Source organism: Lycium barbarum, chromosome 6 (assembly GCF_019175385.1).
Source record: "Lycium barbarum isolate Lr01 chromosome 6, ASM1917538v2, whole genome shotgun sequence".
NCBI classification, from domain to species: Eukaryota; Viridiplantae; Streptophyta; class Magnoliopsida; order Solanales; family Solanaceae; genus Lycium; species Lycium barbarum.
This window is the reverse complement of record NC_083342.1, coordinates 23,533,513-23,553,735: the sequence shown is the minus strand read 5'-3', so window position 1 is coordinate 23,553,735 and position 20,223 is coordinate 23,533,513. Positions and strand designations below refer to the sequence as shown.

The 20,223-nt window shown below is 39.2% G+C and overlaps 2 protein-coding genes across 2 annotated transcripts; both read left to right on the top strand.

The window, feature by feature from the left end:
- The first annotated feature begins 292 nt into the window (after nt 1-292).
- Nucleotides 293-1,000, top strand: LOC132643943 (uncharacterized). Its single transcript, XM_060360480.1, has one exon. The coding sequence runs from the start codon at nt 293-295 to the stop codon at nt 998-1,000; it is 708 nt and encodes a 235-aa protein (XP_060216463.1).
- Nucleotides 1,001-8,313: 7,313 nt separating this feature from the next.
- On the top strand, nt 8,314-15,677 carry LOC132643942 (uncharacterized). Its single transcript, XM_060360479.1, has 6 exons — nt 8,314-10,507; nt 10,709-11,008; nt 11,273-11,541; nt 11,623-12,003; nt 12,205-13,327; nt 15,505-15,677. Exons 1-6 carry the CDS (start codon nt 8,314-8,316, stop codon nt 15,573-15,575), a joined length of 4,338 nt encoding a protein of 1,445 aa, XP_060216462.1. The 3' UTR covers nt 15,576-15,677.
- Nucleotides 15,678-20,223: the final 4,546 nt, after the last annotated feature.

Below are 20,223 nucleotides of genomic sequence, written 5' to 3'. Positions count from 1 at the left end.
TTCTAGGATGGGAAATTGATTATTTATGTGAGAATTGTGTATTGAGACTTAGGGTTCCATTCAAATGGAAGCTTTGGCCTAAAATCTGTTTCGAAAAGGATAAATTGATTAGAAACCCACAAATTGGAAGATTATGATTGTTGGGATTGGGATTATGACAAATTCATTATTAAATGATTGTTCGGATTGAGATTATGTGAGTATAGTTGAAGATGATCTGAAAGAACAAGAGGACTACTGGAAAACAGCTTTGATAGGTTATGTGATTAGAGATACGCCCTTTGCTAAAACTATGGACAGCTACACAACTAATTCTTGGCCTTTCATGAAAAAGCCGCAGATCCTTCGTCATGATGACGGGTATTTCATCTTTCGTTTTGACACGATTGAGGATTATGAAACAGTTATGGAAGCAAGTCCATACTATTTCCATAACAAACCTTTTGTCCTTCAAAATTGGGACATTAACTTTGAATTTGGCCCTGATTGCATTATAACTATACCTTTATGGGTAACCTTCCCTGGATTACCAATAGGATATTGGTCTCCATATACCTTAAGCAAAGTTGCTAGTGCAGTAGGTCGACCACTATATACAGATAAGTTCACTGCTGCTATGAATAGAATCTCCTATCCTAGAGTTCTGGTTGAAACTGATGTGGCACATCCCCTCCCGAATATTATTGAATTGCTCACCCCTACTGGCCCTTTCCAACAACAAGTTGACTATGATTGGAAACCAAAGTATTGTTCTGAGTGTTTGAAGTTTGGTCCTGTTGCTACTGATTGTTGGAATGTTGAGAGACAAGCCCACAATGAACAAGAATTCCATGGAGTTAAGAAAAACAGGAGAAGGAGAAATAGAAAGACACATCAACAGCCTGAAAAAGATTGGAAAGCAAAGGGTGTAGTGGAACAAAAGAATGCAGAAACAGTTGGAAATACTGAGGCAAATGATGGCCCTAAACCAGCTGGCCCTGAACAAGAAATTGCTCAATAATAGGTTGCAACTGCTCCTAGCATTGATCAAAGCACTGAAATTATACCAGCAACCAACCATACTGCGTCCACTAGTGCTGCTGGCCATTAGGAATGTAGAACTGGTAAAAATATGACTGCTAATAGCTTTGGGATTCTTTAGGAAGAGGTTGCAGGCCAAACTGGAGATCCAAGGGTTGATAAGAACCCTCCATGATAGTCTCCACCTGGAACATTAGAGGGCTCAATCAGCCCTCCAAACAGAAAGAGTTGAGGCTCTTTTTGAATAAGAATAAGGTGGATGTTATGGGTGTCATTGAAACTAAAGTGAAGGAACATAAATCAAAGGTTGTTTTGGGGAAGATTGCACCAGATTGGTCTTCTTGTTGTAATTACCCCATGGCTTATAATGGGAGGATTTGGATATTGTGGAAGACTGCAGCACACCTTCAAATAGAGGTAGTACATGAACATTTCATACATTGCAAGTTAGAAGAATCTAGTGGCCAGTTTTCCACTCACTTAACTGTTATCTATGCAAAGAATGAAAGCCAGGACAGAGATATATTATGGAAAGAGTAAATTCAGTTGGGAAATGGTATCCATGAGGCATGGTTACTGAGTGGAGACTTCAACAATGTCCTGTCTACTGAGGATAGGATAGGATCTCCTGTTGTTCCTTCAGAAACACAAGCTTTTCAACATTGTATTGATACTCTCCAGCTGACAACACTAAGATCTAAAGGGTGGTATTTTACTTTCTGCAACAAATATGCCCTAGAAAGTAGAGTATACTCTAAGATTGACTGGGCATTGGGAAACCTAAATTGGATAGCCTCATATGGACACATTGAAGCAGACTTCCTGAACCCAGGGGTGTCAGACCATGACCTATAATTATTCAGGTATGTGCTAAACCTCTAACATATCCTAAACCATTCGGACTCTACAAGACAGTACTGAATCATACTGACTTTGGGGAATTCTGGAATCCTCATGGAGAGTTAATCATACTGCACAAAAATGTTTTAACTATAGATAAAGTTGAAAACTATCAAGAAGGGATTGAAGGACTTGAACACATATATGTCCTCTTACAGTCAAAAGCTCCAACAGGCTAGACAGGGGTTAGAGATAGTTCAAGCTCAGATTTCAACTCAACCACTATGTCTTGTATTGATTGAGCAAGAAAAAGCTCTCTTGATGGATGCTAGGAAATGGAGTGACATAGAGGAACAGGTGTCTTGTATTGTTGGATCTCATATGGTGATGCCAACACCGAGTATTTCCATGCCCAACTTAAAGTGAGAACCAGTAGAAATGTTATCACCTCTGTGTATGATGATGCAGGCAATAAAATAGTGGACCCTAAGCTGGTGGAAGCTGAATTTGTACCCTTCTTCACTAAACTAATGGGTTCATCTGCTAATATATTGCCCTGTCCAAATAAGGAAATCATCAGAAGTGGTCCTTGCTTGTCCCACATTAAGAAATGCAAATTGATCAGTCCAGTTACAGATGTGGAGATCCTTGCAGCTGTCAAAGGTATGCCATCTGATAAATCCCCTGGGGTGGATGGGTTTCCAATAGAATTTTTTACACAAACATGGGAACTGATAAAATTTGATGTAATAAGTGCCATTCAGGAATTTTTTTGTTGCAGGGAAACTGCTTAGAGCATTTAGTTGTACTGCTGTAACTCTTATACCAAAGGTCTCATCCCCTAACCATGTTAAAGACTATAGACCCACAGGTTGTTGTACCACTGTTTACAAGATCATCACTAAAGTCTTGACAAATAGGATAAAAGAGTTCATTGGATACATAATTAGCCCTACACAAGCTGCTTTCATTGAGGGGGGAGTATCATAGATAATATCCTATTTAGTCATGAGGTATTGAAATGGTATAATAGAAAGGGTTTGTCTACTAGATGTGTCATGAAGGTGGATCTAAAAAAAATCCTATGATTCCATTGAATGGAGCTTCCTTAAAAGTATGCTTGCTATACTAGGCTTTCCTTATAAATTCACATGTTGGATAATGGAGTGTGTTTTATCTGTCTCCTACTCCTTGGGTCTAAATAGTGGATTAGCCACACCTTTTCAAGGGAAGAGAGGGATAAGACAAGAATGTCCCCTTATCTCTTTGTGATTTCCATGGAATATCTCCAAAGGGAACTGGTTCTTTTACAACAGCAGAGAGATTTCAAATTCCAACCAAGATGCAAAAAGTTAGGGGTTGTGCACATCTGCTTTGCAGATGATTTGCTAATGTTCTGCAAAGCAGAGGTGAAGTCAATTTAGATGCTGCAAGGGGCTTTCCATAAATGTTCAGGTGCTTCAAGCTTAGAAGCAAATAAATATAAAAGTTCCATCTATATGTCAGGGGTAGCACCAAGTCTGAAACAGGAAATATTGCAAGTTTTGGGATACAAAGAGGGGGAACTTCCTTTCAAATACTTAAGGGTTCCCTTATCCTTAAAGAAACTCACTATTGCTTAATGCCTACCTTTAGCGGATAAAATTATAGAAAGAATCAGATGTTGGTCAGCAAAATTGTTATTTTATGCTGGAAGGACTCAATTGATAAAATCAGTGATCTTTGGTATTCAAATATTGGGCATAAATCTTTGTGCTACCTAAAAGGATACTCAAGATGATTGATAGTGTTTGTAGAACATACTTGTGGACAGGGTCTGTTTCTAACTCAAGGAAAGCTCTAGTGTCTTGGGAAAAAATGTGCTTACCAAAAGCTGTTGGGGGACAGAATTTACTTAACTTGCTCCACTGGAACCAAGATGCTATATTGAAACAACTCTGGGCTATAAATTGCAAGAAAGATTGTTTGTGGATAAAGTGGGTAAATGAATACTATATGAAGGATGACACTATTGAAACTTGTGATATCCCAGTAAATGCTACTTGGGTGACAGTGGTCTCTTTCTGACAAGCTGAATACAATGGTCACTCAGGGTAGATTTTCCATCAAAAGACTATATCTATGTTTAATACCCCAGTACCAGAAAGTTGCATGGAAAAGTCTTGCCCTCCAATAGAATATCTATCCTAAACATAAAGTTATTTTGTGATTAGCAGCATGGAGAAGATTGGATACAGTTGATAGGTTGCTCAAGATTGGGATACATGTACCTATGGATTGTATCTTCTGTGATGGTGCTATTGAGACTCTTGATCATTTGTTATTTACTTGTACTGTCACTAATGGCCTATGGAGCAGGTTACTACAATGGATGGGGTTTCATAGACCCATTAGCACATGGCAGGAAGAACTACAGTGGGCCTACAGATGGGCAAGGAAAAAGAAAGGTAAATGTGTTATAGTTAGCAGTGTTTTTGTTATGTTGGTATCTGTGATCTGGAGAGAAAGGAACAATCTCAGGTTTCAGGAAAGTCAGTTCAACAGCAACAAGGTATGCAGGGAAATTGCACTTCACATACACATCAGAGAAAACAAGTTGCCAAAGTGGAAAGCCACACTGGACTATCTGAATCATATGCCTTAGCTGTAGTTAACTCTGGTGTAATTAGGATTAGATTGTACTGTTGTTTTCCTATGTTTGTAATAGAAAAGCTAGGCAAATGTAAATGACTGCATTCTATGTTACTTGTAGCTAGATTCTGTTTTGTTTGTAGCTATAGGAAGATGTTGAGAAGTAGGTGGTCAGCTCCTACTTAGCTTTGTAATTATCACTTTGGTATCAATAAAAATTTGCTTACCAAAAAAACAAAAAGGTAGAAGTAATTGGGTCTTCTTCCCAAATTGTTGTTCTCGTTTGATTAGAAGGTCTATTGCTTACTTAGTGTTATATTGCTAGACTTTGAGCGTTCTGAAGCATTACGAAAGGGGAAAGCTCTTGCGAAGTAGCTTGCATTGTTCCAGTTCTGCATCTGAGGTAGGTTATGGTTTACTTGAGTTAGACTTTGATTAGTTGATTTATATGTAGTATAATTGATGAGAGAAAGCAGGTATAGGTCTTCTGACATGACGTCTGTTTGGATATTACTTAGGTTGGTATGATTTCTAATTATGTGAGCATGTCGCCATTACTTTATGAACTGAAACCTGAGGTGTATTTGCCATGTTATGAGAAGGAAGGAGTTCATATATATGATAATGTCCAAATCTACTCCTCAAAGAGATAGTGTACATGGTCGTCACAATATAATTTACCCAACTATGAGTCGGGGTCGAATCCACAGGAAACAATATAAAGGCGATTAAGAAAGTTAAGGATTTATCACCAACTAAGCTAAGACAAACACTTTTTCAATATTTGGTTTTTTGATTTAAAAACTAACAAAAACAAAACTAACCTAGAAAGCAAGTAAAATGATCAATGTCCACAAGCATGGATACAAGGGAAATTACTCTCAAGTAATGATCCAATGTATTTACAATTTTACAACTAAGAGCGAGTTTTTGTTAATAGGCAATGATTTCCAAAATCTCATTGAAAATCTTCCAAACAAATCAATGAATTTCACTCTAAGCTTTTCCAAGCCTTAGAGTGTGATATTAGGCACAAGCAATTTAACATCAAGTTAACTATCCTATTCCTAGCTCAAGTTATTAGATGAGGTTTTGTAACGACCCATTTGGTCGTCTAGTAATTTTAGACTTATTATTCCTAAAACATCCCTTTTGTGGTCTTATTTTAGTGTTTATGGCTTGCGGTAATGGGTGACTCGGTTATTTAATTGACGGGGAAACATTTGAATAGTTTATTATTTATTTATTTATTTATCGTGTGTGAATAGTTTATTCATAGAAATATTATTTGCACCCGTATAAGGTATAAGTTGATAAATATAGTATTTAATGGAGTGGATAAATGTTAAAGTAGACAAAGTGGGTACTGGAATTAATGAATTAAGGAGGCTACTGTGATAAATAATCCGACTAGGCCCATATATTTTTCCTTGGTGGCCCATCTGCAGAAGACCTAATATATGGAGTCTTAGTTCATTAATTGCATAGAAAAGAAAGGGTTTAGGGGCAGTTGGAAATACACTACGCATGAACTTTGCACAGCAAGGGAAAACAAAACTGCTTTCAGGTAAATTATTCAACCAATTCCCGTGACCATGGAATTAAATTGTTGTACTAGTAGTGGTTTATAAAGAAAAAAAAAATATATAATCATTAGTTTGACCAATGGAGTACTACACGTTTGGTTGCTTTTCACCTTATTTGGTTGCCTGACTAAATAGTACTTCATAGTGGGCCATCATGTACTGTAAACTCAGAAAGTTGGTGAATGCATGAATAGTTTTTTTTAATTGTTGCTTAAATTATCAGAACATTATACTTTAGTGGCCATATTTTCGTTAGTCACTGGTTTAGAGGAAGCCATGATGTGAATATTGAAAATGTAGTTTATCTCTTTAATGATGGTTTCATCTCACACGTAGTCATTATGTTTTGTTTTGTTTTTTTTTTTCGTGCCTGTGTGATTACACAGTGTTAATGAGAGTGTATAGGAGTATATACCAACTCTCTGTGTTGTGGAAATAATTTTTATATCATGACTAACTTTAGTATACTACACAATTATCTTCTTTAAAATTCTTGAATCTGCAAAGTTCTTATTTTTATTTTATTTTGGTTACTGTAGCATATATGAAATTAAATACTAGATGTATTGAATAGTAAATATACCTTTGAATTCATGGTATTTGAGTTGTGGAAGTTAGATTTTAATCCAAAATTAACATTTGGGGGTAATTAAGGGTTGCAATCCTAGTCTTAAGAATTGAGAATTTATGACCCTTAAGTTATGAATGAAACTATTATTATTATTATTATTATTATTATTATTATTATTATTATTATTATTATTATTATTTTAAAGAAAATTCCAGTTTTACCCCTGTGGGTCCGTGGTCACTTTTTGGGGTATATTTTTGGGTTTTGGATATAAGAATAGCAATATAGGTGTCATTAGATTCGTATTCTAACGTAGATCGCATATTTGATAGATTTTGATCGTTCAGAGACTCTACGCAAAGGAAAGGCATTGGTTTGACTGTTCGTGGCTCTCGTTCGGCTTCGAGGTAGGTTATGGCTTACCTTTTTGGTTAGACTTCGATTAGCGAAACATATGTATAGTTAGATACTGTGGGAGAAAGCATGTACGCTTTCGGGTACGAAGTTGGTATGGACTAGGTTGGTATTGTTGACTGATTTGTTGGCTCGTAGCCTTATATGGTTGTGTTGTGATTTGATTGAAAGTGATGATAACGAAGAGAGTACACGAGGCCCGAGGTCCTTACCGGGATCGTGAGAGTACACGAGGCCCGAGGTTCTTACCGGGATCGTGAGAGTAAACGAGGCCCGAGGTCCTTACCGGGATCGTGAGAGTGGTACATGGACTTCGCGAGTTCCCCCGTGGGTCATGGCTGTTGGGCAACGATCTACACCGCCATAGCATGTGTGTACGGGCATTGCATTGCATTGTATTATATTGTATTGCCTAGCGTTGCGTATTCATTCTTCATATCATTCTGTGATGCCTTGGATTTTGTATATGTCTTTCTATATTTAGACTGATATAATGGATTGTGATTTCTACTTGTACTTGATTGCGAGCATGTCTATCTTTCAGTTTCTTCCTGTGTATATGTTAGCTAGTTGTTGTCGGCCTATGATACCTACCAGTACTGTTGTTTGTACTGACCCTACCTTGCTGCATTCTTTTTGAGTGCAGAGTACGAGATCGGTACCACTTCTGCACCTCGACATTGATCCCGAGGCTATCTGCGGAGTTTGCTAGGGTGAGCTTATTGGACGAGTCCGCCACCCCTGGGACTCCTTCTTTACTACTTGTCTTACTTTGATTCTTAGACAGTATTTCTAGTTTTGAGACTCATGTATTATTCCGACCCATTAATTAGTGGCTCTTGTACTATTTCTGACCATTTTCCTTGGGTGGTATTTAGAATTGGCAATTCCGCACTTGGTATTTATAATATATGTTAGACGTTTTATTAATTTCGCTTTATTTAGGGATTATTGTTGTATAACTGATTAAGGGAAGGGTTCTCCTACCGAGGTGGGTTATGGTAGGTGCCCGCACGACTTAGCGGCATCTGGGTCGTGACAAGTTGGTATCAAAGCCTAGGTTACCCGGTCTATAAGTACAAGAGCATGCCTAGTAGAGTCTTATGGATGGGTACGATGAGCTCCGTACTTATCTGCAAGAGGCTATAAGGCATTTAGGAAACCTCAATTTTCTTGATTCTTTCGTGCTACTTTATTCTGATTGGTATCTCGAACACTTGAAGTATCTGATTCCTCTCTATTCTCTCTCAGATGGTGATGAATACACGAGCTGGTCATGCGAGGGATGTTGAGCCCGAGCCTGTTGTTATGGCCGGCACTCGAGGTAGAGGTCGAGGACGGGCTAGAGGTCGTGGCCGGGCCAGAGGTCGCGGTGCTGCACCAGCCAGGGACAGGGCTCCTGCAGCTGGACAGAGACGGGCGCCCTCGCTATCTCCTGAGCGTGAGCCCGAGGTTGAGGAGCAAGATAGGGGAGGTTCGGGGCCAGCCCAGACCCACCCCGAGTATATGTCAGACCCAGCGGTTCAGGATACGTTGGCCCGTATTCTTCTTCATTTGGAGGGCCAGCGGACTGCTGGGGGTGCTGGTACTGGAGGTTCTCACACTCAGGCTGGTCGGCACACTCCGGAGCAGGGACAAACTCATGGGATGCAGCCTGCCGCTGCTATGGCCCCGCGTATGGATGGATTTCGTGCCCCCGAGGGCATTCCTAGGCCAGTTGCTTTACAGACATTGACTCATCGTGATCAGGAGCTCATTTGGAGGTTCCTGAAGATGGAGCCGCCCAGGTTTCACGGCGCTCGGGATGAGGATGCATACGAGTTTATTGTAGATATGCATGAACGTCTATACCAGATGGGTATTGTGGAGACCCATGGAGTTGACTACACTACTTTCCAGCTTCGCGACGGTGCGAAGACTTGGTGGAGGTATTATGTGGAGAGTAGGCCAGTTGGTTCGCCTCCTCTCACTTGGGCTCAGTTTCATCAGGTTTTTCTTGACAAGTATGTACCTCGCCCCTTAAGAGAGCAGCGTAAGGAGGAGTTTACTCGCCTCCAGCAGAGGGGGATGTCTGTAGCCGAGTATGAGGCTAGGTTTCTGTTTTTAGCGAGGTATGCTACCCATATGATTCCGACGGATGAGGAGAGGGTCCGTAGATTTGTGAATGGACTCTCTCCTGATATTCATGTTCACTGTCTTCAGCATGTGACTCCTGAGGCTTCTTGGCAGAAGGTTGTTGATCATGCCATTAGTATTGAGGCTGCCCAGGTCCGAGCTCAGGGAGGATCGAGTGAGAAGAAAGCTCGTTATCAGGGTCAGTATAGTGGCTCTTCTAGTTACCGTGGTGGTGGTCATTCTTTGAGGTCCTATCATTCGGTCCCCAATCGTCCGGTGCAGTCATCTTTGCAGACTTCTTCTAGTGGTCATCCCAGGCAGGGTGGATACGGGGCTGGCCAGTCTCAGGGAGGTTCATTTTCTAGGTCAGCTGCCCGTGAGAGCCCTTCCGGATCTTCAGCCTCCATTCATCAGTCTTCCGAGCCTAGGGTTTGCTGGGGTTGTGGCGATTCGGGGCACATTTCTAGATTTTGCCCTCGTGCTAGACAGAGTGGGGCTCAGCAGGGTTCCAGGTTTCAGGCTCCGAGGACTCCGGCGTCTACTGGTACCCGGGGTGGTTCCTCAGGGAGGGGCGGCGCTCAGTCAGGTCGCGGTGGTTTTCAGTCATCGAGAGGAGGACACCAGTCCGGGAGAGGTGGTACTCATGGCTCCAGAGGTGGGGCACAGTCTGTTCAGAGCGGTCGGGGTGGCGCACAATGTTATGCTTTTCCGGGTAGACCAGAAGCAGAGGCTTCAGATGCTGTGATCTCAGGTACTATTTCTGTTCGTCGTCGGCCGGCTTCGGTTTTATTTGATCCAGGGTCTACTTATTCATATGTGTCTACTTATCACTCTGTGGGTTGGGATTTGACTTGTGAGTATCTTGACCTGCCTATATATGTGTCTACTCCGGTTGGAGATTCTGTGATGGTTGATAGAGTCTATCGAAATTGTCTAGTTACTTTCATGGGGTATGACACCTGGGTAGATTTGATGATCCTGGACATGTTAGACTTTGACATTATATTAGGAATGACTTGGTTATCTCCATATCACGCCATCTTGGACTGTCATGCCAAGACTGTTACGTTGGCCATGCCCGGGATTCCTAGATTAGAGTGGAGGGGTACTCCTAGCCCTGCCCCGAGAAAGATTATTTCCTACCTTCGTGCGAAGAAGCTAGTGGATAAGGGTTGCTTAGCTTACTTAGCGCATGTTTGTGATACTAGTGCAGATTCCCCATCTCTTGAGTCCGTGCCAGTGGTTTGTGAGTTTGCGGAGGTGTTTCCTGCCGATTTGCCAGGTATGCCGCCTGATCGTGATATCGATTTTTGTATAGATGTGGAGCCTGGCACTCGTCCTATCTCTATTGCACCTTATAGGATGGCGCCGGTTGAATTGAGAGAATTGAAGGAGCAACTTCAGGATCTTCTGAACAAGGGATTCATTAGACCGAGTGTCTCCCCTTGGGGTGCTCCTGTGCTATTTGTCAAGAAGAAAGATGGTACCATGAGGATGTGCATTGACTACCGACAACTAAACAAGGTGACCATTAGCAACAAGTACCCTATTCCTCGCATCGATGATCTATTTGACCAGGTTCAGGGTGCTTCTGTGTTTTCAAAGATTGACTTGAGATCGGGCTACCATCAGTTGAAGATTCGGGCCGAAGATATTCCTAAGACAGCCTTTAGAACTCGTTATGGTCACTACGAGTTCCTTGTGATGTCTTTCGGGCTTACGAATGCCCCGGCAGCTTTTATGACTTTGATGAATGGCATTTTTAAGCCATACTTAGACTCCTTCGTTATTGTCTTCATTGATGACATTCTGGTGTACTCAAAGAGCCGGGAGGAGCATGAGCAGCACTTGAGGATTGTCCTTGGTTTGTTGAAAGAGAAGAAGCTTTATGCGAAATTTTCTAAGTGTGAATTTTGGATGGAGTCGGTGACATTCTTGGGCCATGTTGTGACGAAGGAGGGGATTATGGTTGATCCCAAAAAGATCGAGGCAGTTAGAGATTGGCCGAGGCCCACGACCGTGACCGAGATCCGTAGTTTTGTGGGGTTGGCCAGTTATTATCGCCGATTTGTGAAGGGGTTTGCTGCTATTGCGTCACCTATGACAAGATTGACTCAGAAGGATGTTCCCTTCCAGTGGTCTGATGGTTGCGATGAGAGCTTTCAAAAGCTCAAAGATTTGCTGACTGCAGCTCCGATTTTGGCACTGCCCGTAGAGGGCAAGGACTACTCTGTTTATTGTGATGCATCCCGTATTGGTTTGGGTGCTGTGTTGATGCAGGAGGGTAAGGTCATTGCCTATGCCTCGAGACAGTTGAAGGTTCATGAGAGAAACTACCCTACGCATGATTTAGAGTTGTTGGCAGTGGTCTTTGCCTTGAAGATATGGAGGCATTATTTATATGGGGTCCGTTGTGAGGTGTTCACTGATCATCGTAGTTTGCAGCATGTGTTTACTCAGAGAGATCTAAATTCTAGGCAGCGTAGATGGATGGAGCTCCTAAAGGATTATGATATTACCATACTTTACCATCCGGGTAAGGCGAATGTGGTGGCAGATGCCTTGAGTCGCAAGGCGGTGAGTATGGGTAGCTTGGCGAGACTTGCGGTGTCTGAGCGTCCCTTAGCCATGGAAGTTCAGACTCTGGCTAACCGTCTTGTCCGATTGGATCTTTCACATTCGGGTCGGGTATTTGCTTGTCTTGAGGCGAGGTCTTCTCTCTTGGAGGAGATTAGGACTAGACAGTTTGAGGACCCTCAGTTATGTAAGATTCGTGATAAGGTGTTACGAGGTGAGGCCAAGGAGGCTGTGCTTGATAGTGAAGGAGTTTTGAGGATGAAGGGACGGCTATGCGTTCCTCGGGTCGGCGATTTCATTCATGTGATACTGGGGGAGGCTCATAGCTCCCGCTATTCTATTCATCCAGGTGCTACCAAGATGTATCGTGATTTGAGGCAACACTATTGGTGGGGTAGAATGAAGCGTGATGTTGCAGACTTTGTGGTTCGATGTGGAAATTGTCAACAGGTTAAGTATGAGCACCAGAGACCTGGTGGCGTGCTTCAGAGGATGCCCATTCCCGAGTGGAAGTGGGAGAGGATAGCCATGGACTTTGTTGTGGGTCTTCCTAAGACCTTAGGCAAGTTTGACTCCGTATGTGTTATTGTGGATAGGCTGACTAAGTCGGCGCATTTCATCCCGGTTCAGATTACTTATAATGCGGAGAGGTTGGCCAAGATCTATATTCGTGAGATAGTGCGGTTGCACGGGGTTCCCATTTCCATTATCTCTGATCGAGGCACTCAGTTTACTTCCCATTTCTGGAAAACATTACAGGCAGAATTGGGTACTCAGTTGGATCTTAGTACCGCATTTCACCCCCAGACTGACGGGCAGTCCGAAAGGACTATCCAGGTGCTCGAGGACATGTTGAGAGCTTGTGTTATCGATTTTGGTGGTCATTGGGACCAATTTTTGCCTTTGGCTGAGTTCGCATACAACAACAGTTACCATTCCAGTATCGACATGGCTCCGTTTGAGGCTTTGTATGGGAGAAGGTGTCGTTCTCCTATCGGGTGGTTTGATGCTTTTGAGGTTCGACCATGGGGTACAGATTTGTTGAGAGAATCATTGGATAAAGTGAAGCTTATTCAGGAAAAGCTTTTGGCAGCCCAGAGTAGACAAAAGATGTATGCGGACCGAAAGGTCCGAGATATGGTGTTCATGGTGGGGGAGCAGGTCTTGTTGAAGGTTTCACCCATGAAGGGTGTCATGAGATTTGGGAAGAGGGGTAAGTTGAGTCCCAGGTATATCGGCCCGTTTGAGATCCTTCGTCGTATTGGCGAGGTTGCATATGAGTTGGCCTTGCCACCAGGCCTGTCAGGTGTCCATCCAGTTTTTCATGTTTCTATGTTGAAGAAGTACCATTCAGACGGGTCTTATATTATTCACTGGGATTCGGTGTTGCTAGATGAGAATCTATCATATGAGGAAGAACCTATAGCAATATTAGATAGGCAGGTTAGAAAGTTGCGGGCCAAAGAAATAGCCTCCGTGAAAGTTCAATGGAAGGATCGTCCGGTGGAGGAAGCTACTTGGGAGACTGAGGCAGATATGCGGAGTAGATACCCTCAGTTATTTGGCGGTTCAGGTATTACCTCTCACAAAGTTTCTTTTGTTCGCTCGAGGACGAGCGATTGCTCGATTGGTATCTGATGTAACGACCCATTTGGTCGTCTAGTAATTTTAGACTTATTATTCCTAAAACATCCCTTTTGTGGTCTTATTTTAGTGTTTATGGCTTGCGGTAATGGGTGACTCGGTTATTTAATTGACGGGGAAACATTTGAATAGTTTATTATTTATTTATTTATTTATCGTGTGTGAATAGTTTATTCATAGAAATATTATTTGCACCCGTATAAGGTATAAGTTGATAAATATAGTATTTAATGGAGTGGATAAATGTTAAAGTAGACAAAGTGGGTACTGGAATTAATGAATTAAGGAGGCTACTGTGATAAATAATCCGACTAGGCCCATATATTTTTCCTTGGTGGCCCATCTGCAGAAGACCTAATATATGGAGTCTTAGTTCATTAATTGCATAGAAAAGAAAGGGTTTAGGGGCAGTTGGAAATACACTACGCATGAACTTTGCACAGCAAGGGAAAACAAAACTGCTTTCAGGTAAATTATTCAACCAATTCCCGTGACCATGGAATTAAATTGTTGTACTAGTAGTGGTTTATAAAGAAAAAAAAATATATAATCATTAGTTTGACCAATGGAGTACTACACGTTTGGTTGCTTTTCACCTTATTTGGTTGCCTGACTAAATAGTACTTCATAGTGGGCCATCATGTACTGTAAACTCAGAAAGTTGGTGAATGCATGAATAGTTTTTTTTAATTGTTGCTTAAATTATCAGAACATTATACTTTAGTGGCCATATTTTCGTTAGTCACTGGTTTAGAGGAAGCCATGATGTGAATATTGAAAATGTAGTTTATCTCTTTAATGATGGTTTCATCTCACACGTAGTCATTATGTTTTGTTTTGTTTTTTTTTTTCGTGCCTGTGTGATTACACAGTGTTAATGAGAGTGTATAGGAGTATATACCAACTCTCTGTGTTGTGGAAATAATTTTTATATCATGACTAACTTTAGTATACTACACAATTATCTTCTTTAAAATTCTTGAATCTGCAAAGTTCTTATTTTTATTTTATTTTGGTTACTGTAGCATATATGAAATTAAATACTAGATGTATTGAATAGTAAATATACCTTTGAATTCATGGTATTTGAGTTGTGGAAGTTAGATTTTAATCCAAAATTAACATTTGGGGGTAATTAAGGGTTGCAATCCTAGTCTTAAGAATTGAGAATTTATGACCCTTAAGTTATGAATGAAACTATTATTATTATTATTATTATTATTATTATTATTATTATTATTATTATTATTTTAAAGAAAATTCCAGTTTTACCCCTGTGGGTCCGTGGTCACTTTTTGGGGTATATTTTTGGGTTTTGGATATAAGAATAGCAATATAGGTGTCATTAGATTCGTATTCTAACGTAGATCGCATATTTGATAGATTTTGATCGTTCAGAGACTCTACGCAAAGGAAAGGCATTGGTTTGACTGTTCGTGGCTCTCGTTCGGCTTCGAGGTAGGTTATGGCTTACCTTTTTGGTTAGACTTCGATTAGCGAAACATATGTATAGTTAGATACTGTGGGAGAAAGCATGTACGCTTTCGGGTACGAAGTTGGTATGGACTAGGTTGGTATTGTTGACTGATTTGTTGGCTCGTAGCCTTATATGGTTGTGTTGTGATTTGATTGAAAGTGATGATAACGAAGAGAGTACACGAGGCCCGAGGTCCTTACCGGGATCGTGAGAGTACACGAGGCCCGAGGTTCTTACCGGGATCGTGAGAGTAAACGAGGCCCGAGGTCCTTACCGGGATCGTGAGAGTGGTACATGGACTTCGCGAGTTCCCCCGTGGGTCATGGCTGTTGGGCAACGATCTACACCGCCATAGCATGTGTGTACGGGCATTGCATTGCATTGTATTATATTGTATTGCCTAGCGTTGCGTATTCATTCTTCATATCATTCTGTGATGCCTTGGATTTTGTATATGTCTTTCTATATTTAGACTGATATAATGGATTGTGATTTCTACTTGTACTTGATTGCGAGCATGTCTATCTTTCAGTTTCTTCCTGTGTATATGTTAGCTAGTTGTTGTCGGCCTATGATACCTACCAGTACTGTTGTTTGTACTGACCCTACCTTGCTGCATTCTTTTTGAGTGCAGAGTACGAGATCGGTACCACTTCTGCACCTCGACATTGATCCCGAGGCTATCTGCGGAGTTTGCTAGGGTGAGCTTATTGGACGAGTCCGCCACCCCTGGGACTCCTTCTTTACTACTTGTCTTACTTTGATTCTTAGACAGTATTTCTAGTTTTGAGACTCATGTATTATTCCGACCTATTAATTAGTGGCTCTTGTACTATTTCTGACCATTTTCCTTGGGTGGTATTTAGAATTGGCAATTCCGCACTTGGTATTTATAATATATGTTAGACGTTTTATTAATTTCGCTTCATTTAGGGATTATTGTTGTATAACTGATTAAGGGAAGGGTTCTCCTACCGAGGTGGGTTATGGTAGGTGCCCGCACGACTTAGCGGCATCTGGGTCGTGACAGGTTTAAAGCCTCAAATCCTTGCTATATACTCTTTTCCTAACCCTTAACTCTCTTTTCCAAGCAAAGTAAAGGTAACTAGGCACATTTAATGTTTGCAACATTTAAGAGACATGAAATTTTGAAGAATAAATAGAGAACACTAATCCACTTCATTAGAAATAAAAATCATCCAATACATAAGCATAACAAGAGATATATTCCAACTTTGCAAATTAAGATGTCCAAAAACAAGATCAAAGTGATGGAATAAAATTCTACACACTTAGATATACATTACAAAGCAAGAGTTGAAGAAATGGGTAAAGAATTTCTCATTGTGTTCCTCCAAACCTTCAAACCCTAGTGTAGTTTCTTGCTCCAAGCTTGGAAGATGGCCAAAGATGATAGTAATTTACCCCAAGTCTTGATTTTATAGTTCCCCAACTTTTTCACTCAAAATAAGACCAAAACAACCCCATATTTTCAGATTTTGCAAAATCTGGACAGCTTTGCAAAACTGTCCAGTTTTTGCAAACTGTCCAATTCGGCCTCTTTTGACTTTATTTTCACTTGGTTTCTTCCGATCACTTCTGAATCACATAAAACCTGTAAAATATATGTAAACTATATTAAATGCACTATTTTCTTAATCAAACATAGTAAAAATATAAGATTAAAGAAGAGATAAGTTGTTGAAATACTAACTTATCAATAAACTCTTCTTGTTGATGGAGATGGTTGCATATTTATGTTGTTGTGGATTGATTTATCTGAGTCTTGTTATGACTTGTGGCTTAGTGCCTTGCATTTATTGACATTGAAATTATTGACTGATCATATTCCATATTGACTGTTGGACTGGAAATACGTTGAGATGCATATTGTGATCAGATACAGAAATATATATATAAAGGCACATTTGACAGGGGATGAGGATGTGGCCTAAATGAGGGCTCGTGATTCGAGGTCAGTTCCGAAGCGAGTGGTACATGGACACCATGGGTCCCCTGCAAGTCATAAATATTGAGCGAAAATTGCCAGTAGCGTGTGTGTACGGTTGAGATACTATCATTGGTTGCATTGCATTGGACTTATCTTATTCATGTGGTGTATTGTGGACTGGATGATGATTGACTCTTGATATTGTTGTGTTGTGGTGTTGTTGTGCCTAACTGACTATTTTGTTGGTTTTACAATGTATGCATGATACCAATCTTAGTTGGCCTGTGATATCTATCGGTACATAGTGTTTGTATTGATACTACCTTGCTGCACTTTTTATTTGAGTGCAGATTGTGTGCCAGAGACTTCGTCTAAACCTCACATCTAACTTGAGGCTATTTCCCGTTCAGATCATAGGGTGAGCTCCTATCCATGCCAAGCCGCCTGAAGATCTTTCCTATTCTGATGTCTATTTTATCCCAGACATTTAGGCTATTTCAGACAGTTATTTATTCTTAGACAGTTTATTGTTTTAGAGTCCTTATACGATGACTTTCGAATTTTGGGGTTGTAATAGTTAGACTTCCGCATATTTTATTTTATTATGGCATGACTAGACAGTTTATGATTTTACTTCATGGTTATTGATTTATAATTGGGTTATTAATTGAATGATTGGCTAAGGGGATGGTTCGCCCACCAGGGGGGTTAGTGTGGGTGCCATCATGACGGGATGGGTCGTGACAATATTTTGAGTGCGCCAGCAAGTTCATTGCATGTTTTAATTCTGGTCTGCATATTTGATTTATGTCCGAGAGGTCTCGGATGAGTTTCGGGTGTTGGATCAAAGTTTGGACTTGAGTTGGATTTTCTAGTTCTGGTATCTCGATTTTTGGCTCGCACCTATGAGGCAGCATGTCACGAGCCTATTTTACAAGTCATGATGGCACCTACACTATCCCTCCGGTAGGCGGACCATCCCCAAATTATTGCTCATTTACAACAAAGGAAATGCGGAAATTAAGTGCAACAATCTATCTATCTATCTATCTATATTATTATAAAAGCATGAATATAAATGTTGGTTGACCAAAATATCCTTCAATTAATGAACGACTTTTATACCCTTTAAAAGTTCTAAAAAATAATTGCATGTACGATAAAATTGCAATTAAGACTTCAAAGTCAACTAATTAAGCTTATTACCATTTTGGGTTTGCTGTAAGTTGCATGCGCAAGATACAACATCAAAGCATTGTCCTGTGCAACAACAAATTTCTAAATATGAGGATGATTTATTGGAGAAAAAACTGGTTGAGGAGGAGTGATTCCAATTTTACTTGAATACCAAAGCAAGTAAAAACCTATTAGATATGAATTTTCAAATTCTAAATGTTACAATTTTAACTGACACGAAACTATCTGTTGAAAATTTGTTTGTTGCATAACCAATTTGTCACTCCAATTCCTAATTATGGAGAAACAAATAAATTAATTCTATTTGTATTTAAATATCACATTAATTAAAAGAAAACATTCCTAATTATGAAATTTATCCTCATCTAAAGCACCAATATTTAAAAGTAAAGGGGTAAAAAGTGCACATTTCAATTAATTAAAGATTAAATATGCTTAATGAAATATTAAAAAGATCAAAATAAGAATTTATTGATATTTGAAGAACTAAAAGCAGTAAAATACAATGATGAAAAATAAAAAAAAAAAATTGTCCATCATAGAGTTGATTTATTATCTTTTTGCAAAAACAAGATAGTTGAAATTGTTGCTAACAAGTAAAAACTTCATTGTGAAATCAAACAATCACGAATTAAGGAAAACTTACTGAAATTAAAGGACTCAATTATTCAAACAACATATCCTAATTTTTGCGATTAATTTAATTTCTTTTAAGCAATAACTATATGCCAAAAATAAAACTATTAAATTATTTAATATGTTATGTGATGATTAACTTGACTGGGAATATATCTATATCTATCTATCTATTATTATTATAAAAGCATGAATATAAATGTTGGTTGACCAAAATATATTTCAAATATTGAACGACCTTTATACCCTTTTAAGTTGAAATTTTCTCTAAAACATAATTTCACATTGGATAAAATTGTTTATTAATTTTTTTTCCTACAATCTAGGACTTTGAATTCAACTGAAAATAAAAATCCTAAAACCAACGTACTCCCTATTTCCTTTTTTTCCCTTCTAAATTTGAGTTAGTAGGAGACAAGGATTCCTACTTAGTCATTATCACGTAACTATTTTTAACCAAAATAAATATTTCTTTGAATTTTAAGAATTAGCAAGTTCAAGCAAAATAAGACTAAGACAAAAAATTCCCTAGGCATATTAATTACTGACGTGCTTTTTTTTTTTTTTTTTCCTGTTAATATTTTACATGACATGTTTTGTTTGGATAAAAACTTAAATATAAGGGTTGAGATCAAGACAACATAGGAATTCAACTACTTCTAATTTAATTTCTTGGCATTATTGTTCATTAATTAATATTACTTTTTCATTCTAATCTTCTTATTGGGTATGGTGATCTCACAATATCTTTAGCTTACACCAAATAAATTGAAGGATGTAGAAATGTAATATTGGAGAGCAAAAGTTTGCAACACATTGTTATAAGAGATCGGAGACGAATAACAATGTTGAACAACAAAAATATCCGTAAAATATTGATCGACTTAAGTAACCTTTTAGTTTAATTCTATTATATTTTTATTGGTTATTTTGGTAAAACAAACTTATCACGGGTAAAATAGAATTTGAAACAACAATTGCTTCTCAATTTCAATCCTAATCTAATTAATTGAAGACTCTTCAGCATGTAAAATTTGAATTCCAACATCGACCGTACGTTAATAGGACTTAGGTGTAGTTTACCTTTTACCTCTAATGTTTCATCTTAAAAATAAAAAGTGTCATTAAACTAAAGTATTTATTTTAAGACAATGAGTAAAACAAATATAACATTGTTTGAATAAAATTCTTAATCTTTAAAATTTTATCCGACGTCTAGGACTTTGAATTTCTAATTAACTATTAACAAAATATTACTAATTAAGCTACATAATAAATTGGGATGGATGGGGTTACTTATGGGTTGGGTCTAATATCTATATGGACCAATAAATCAGTACAATCTATCTAACTGAAATCATATATGATATTTTATAATCCTATTAAAAGGAGGGACATTTTAAACCGTAAAGGCAATTGGGTGCCCAATAGGTGGAAGGAGGGGCAATTTTAACCTGAAAACTAACGTTAAGCGTAATAAGGGTCCAATAGGTGGAGGAGAGCAAATCTAAACCATTTTCAATACGTTAGGGATATTTTTAATCATTTTCATTTCACGTTTAAA

Bases quoted from the DNA above. Each gene is read 5' to 3' on its own strand.
- LOC132643942 (XM_060360479.1), top strand. From the start codon at position 8,314: ATGGTGATGAATACACGAGCTGGTCATGCGAGGGATGTTGAGCCCGAG. The intron at 10,508-10,708 runs GCACTCGTCCTA...ACAAGGTGACCA, and splicing joins TTGTATAGATGTGGAGCCTG to TTAGCAACAAGTACCCTATT. The intron at 11,009-11,272 runs AGGAGCATGAGC...CTGCTATTGCGT, and splicing joins GGTGTACTCAAAGAGCCGGG to CACCTATGACAAGATTGACT.
- LOC132643943 (XM_060360480.1), top strand. From the start codon at position 293: ATGGACAGCTACACAACTAATTCTTGGCCTTTCATGAAAAAGCCGCAG.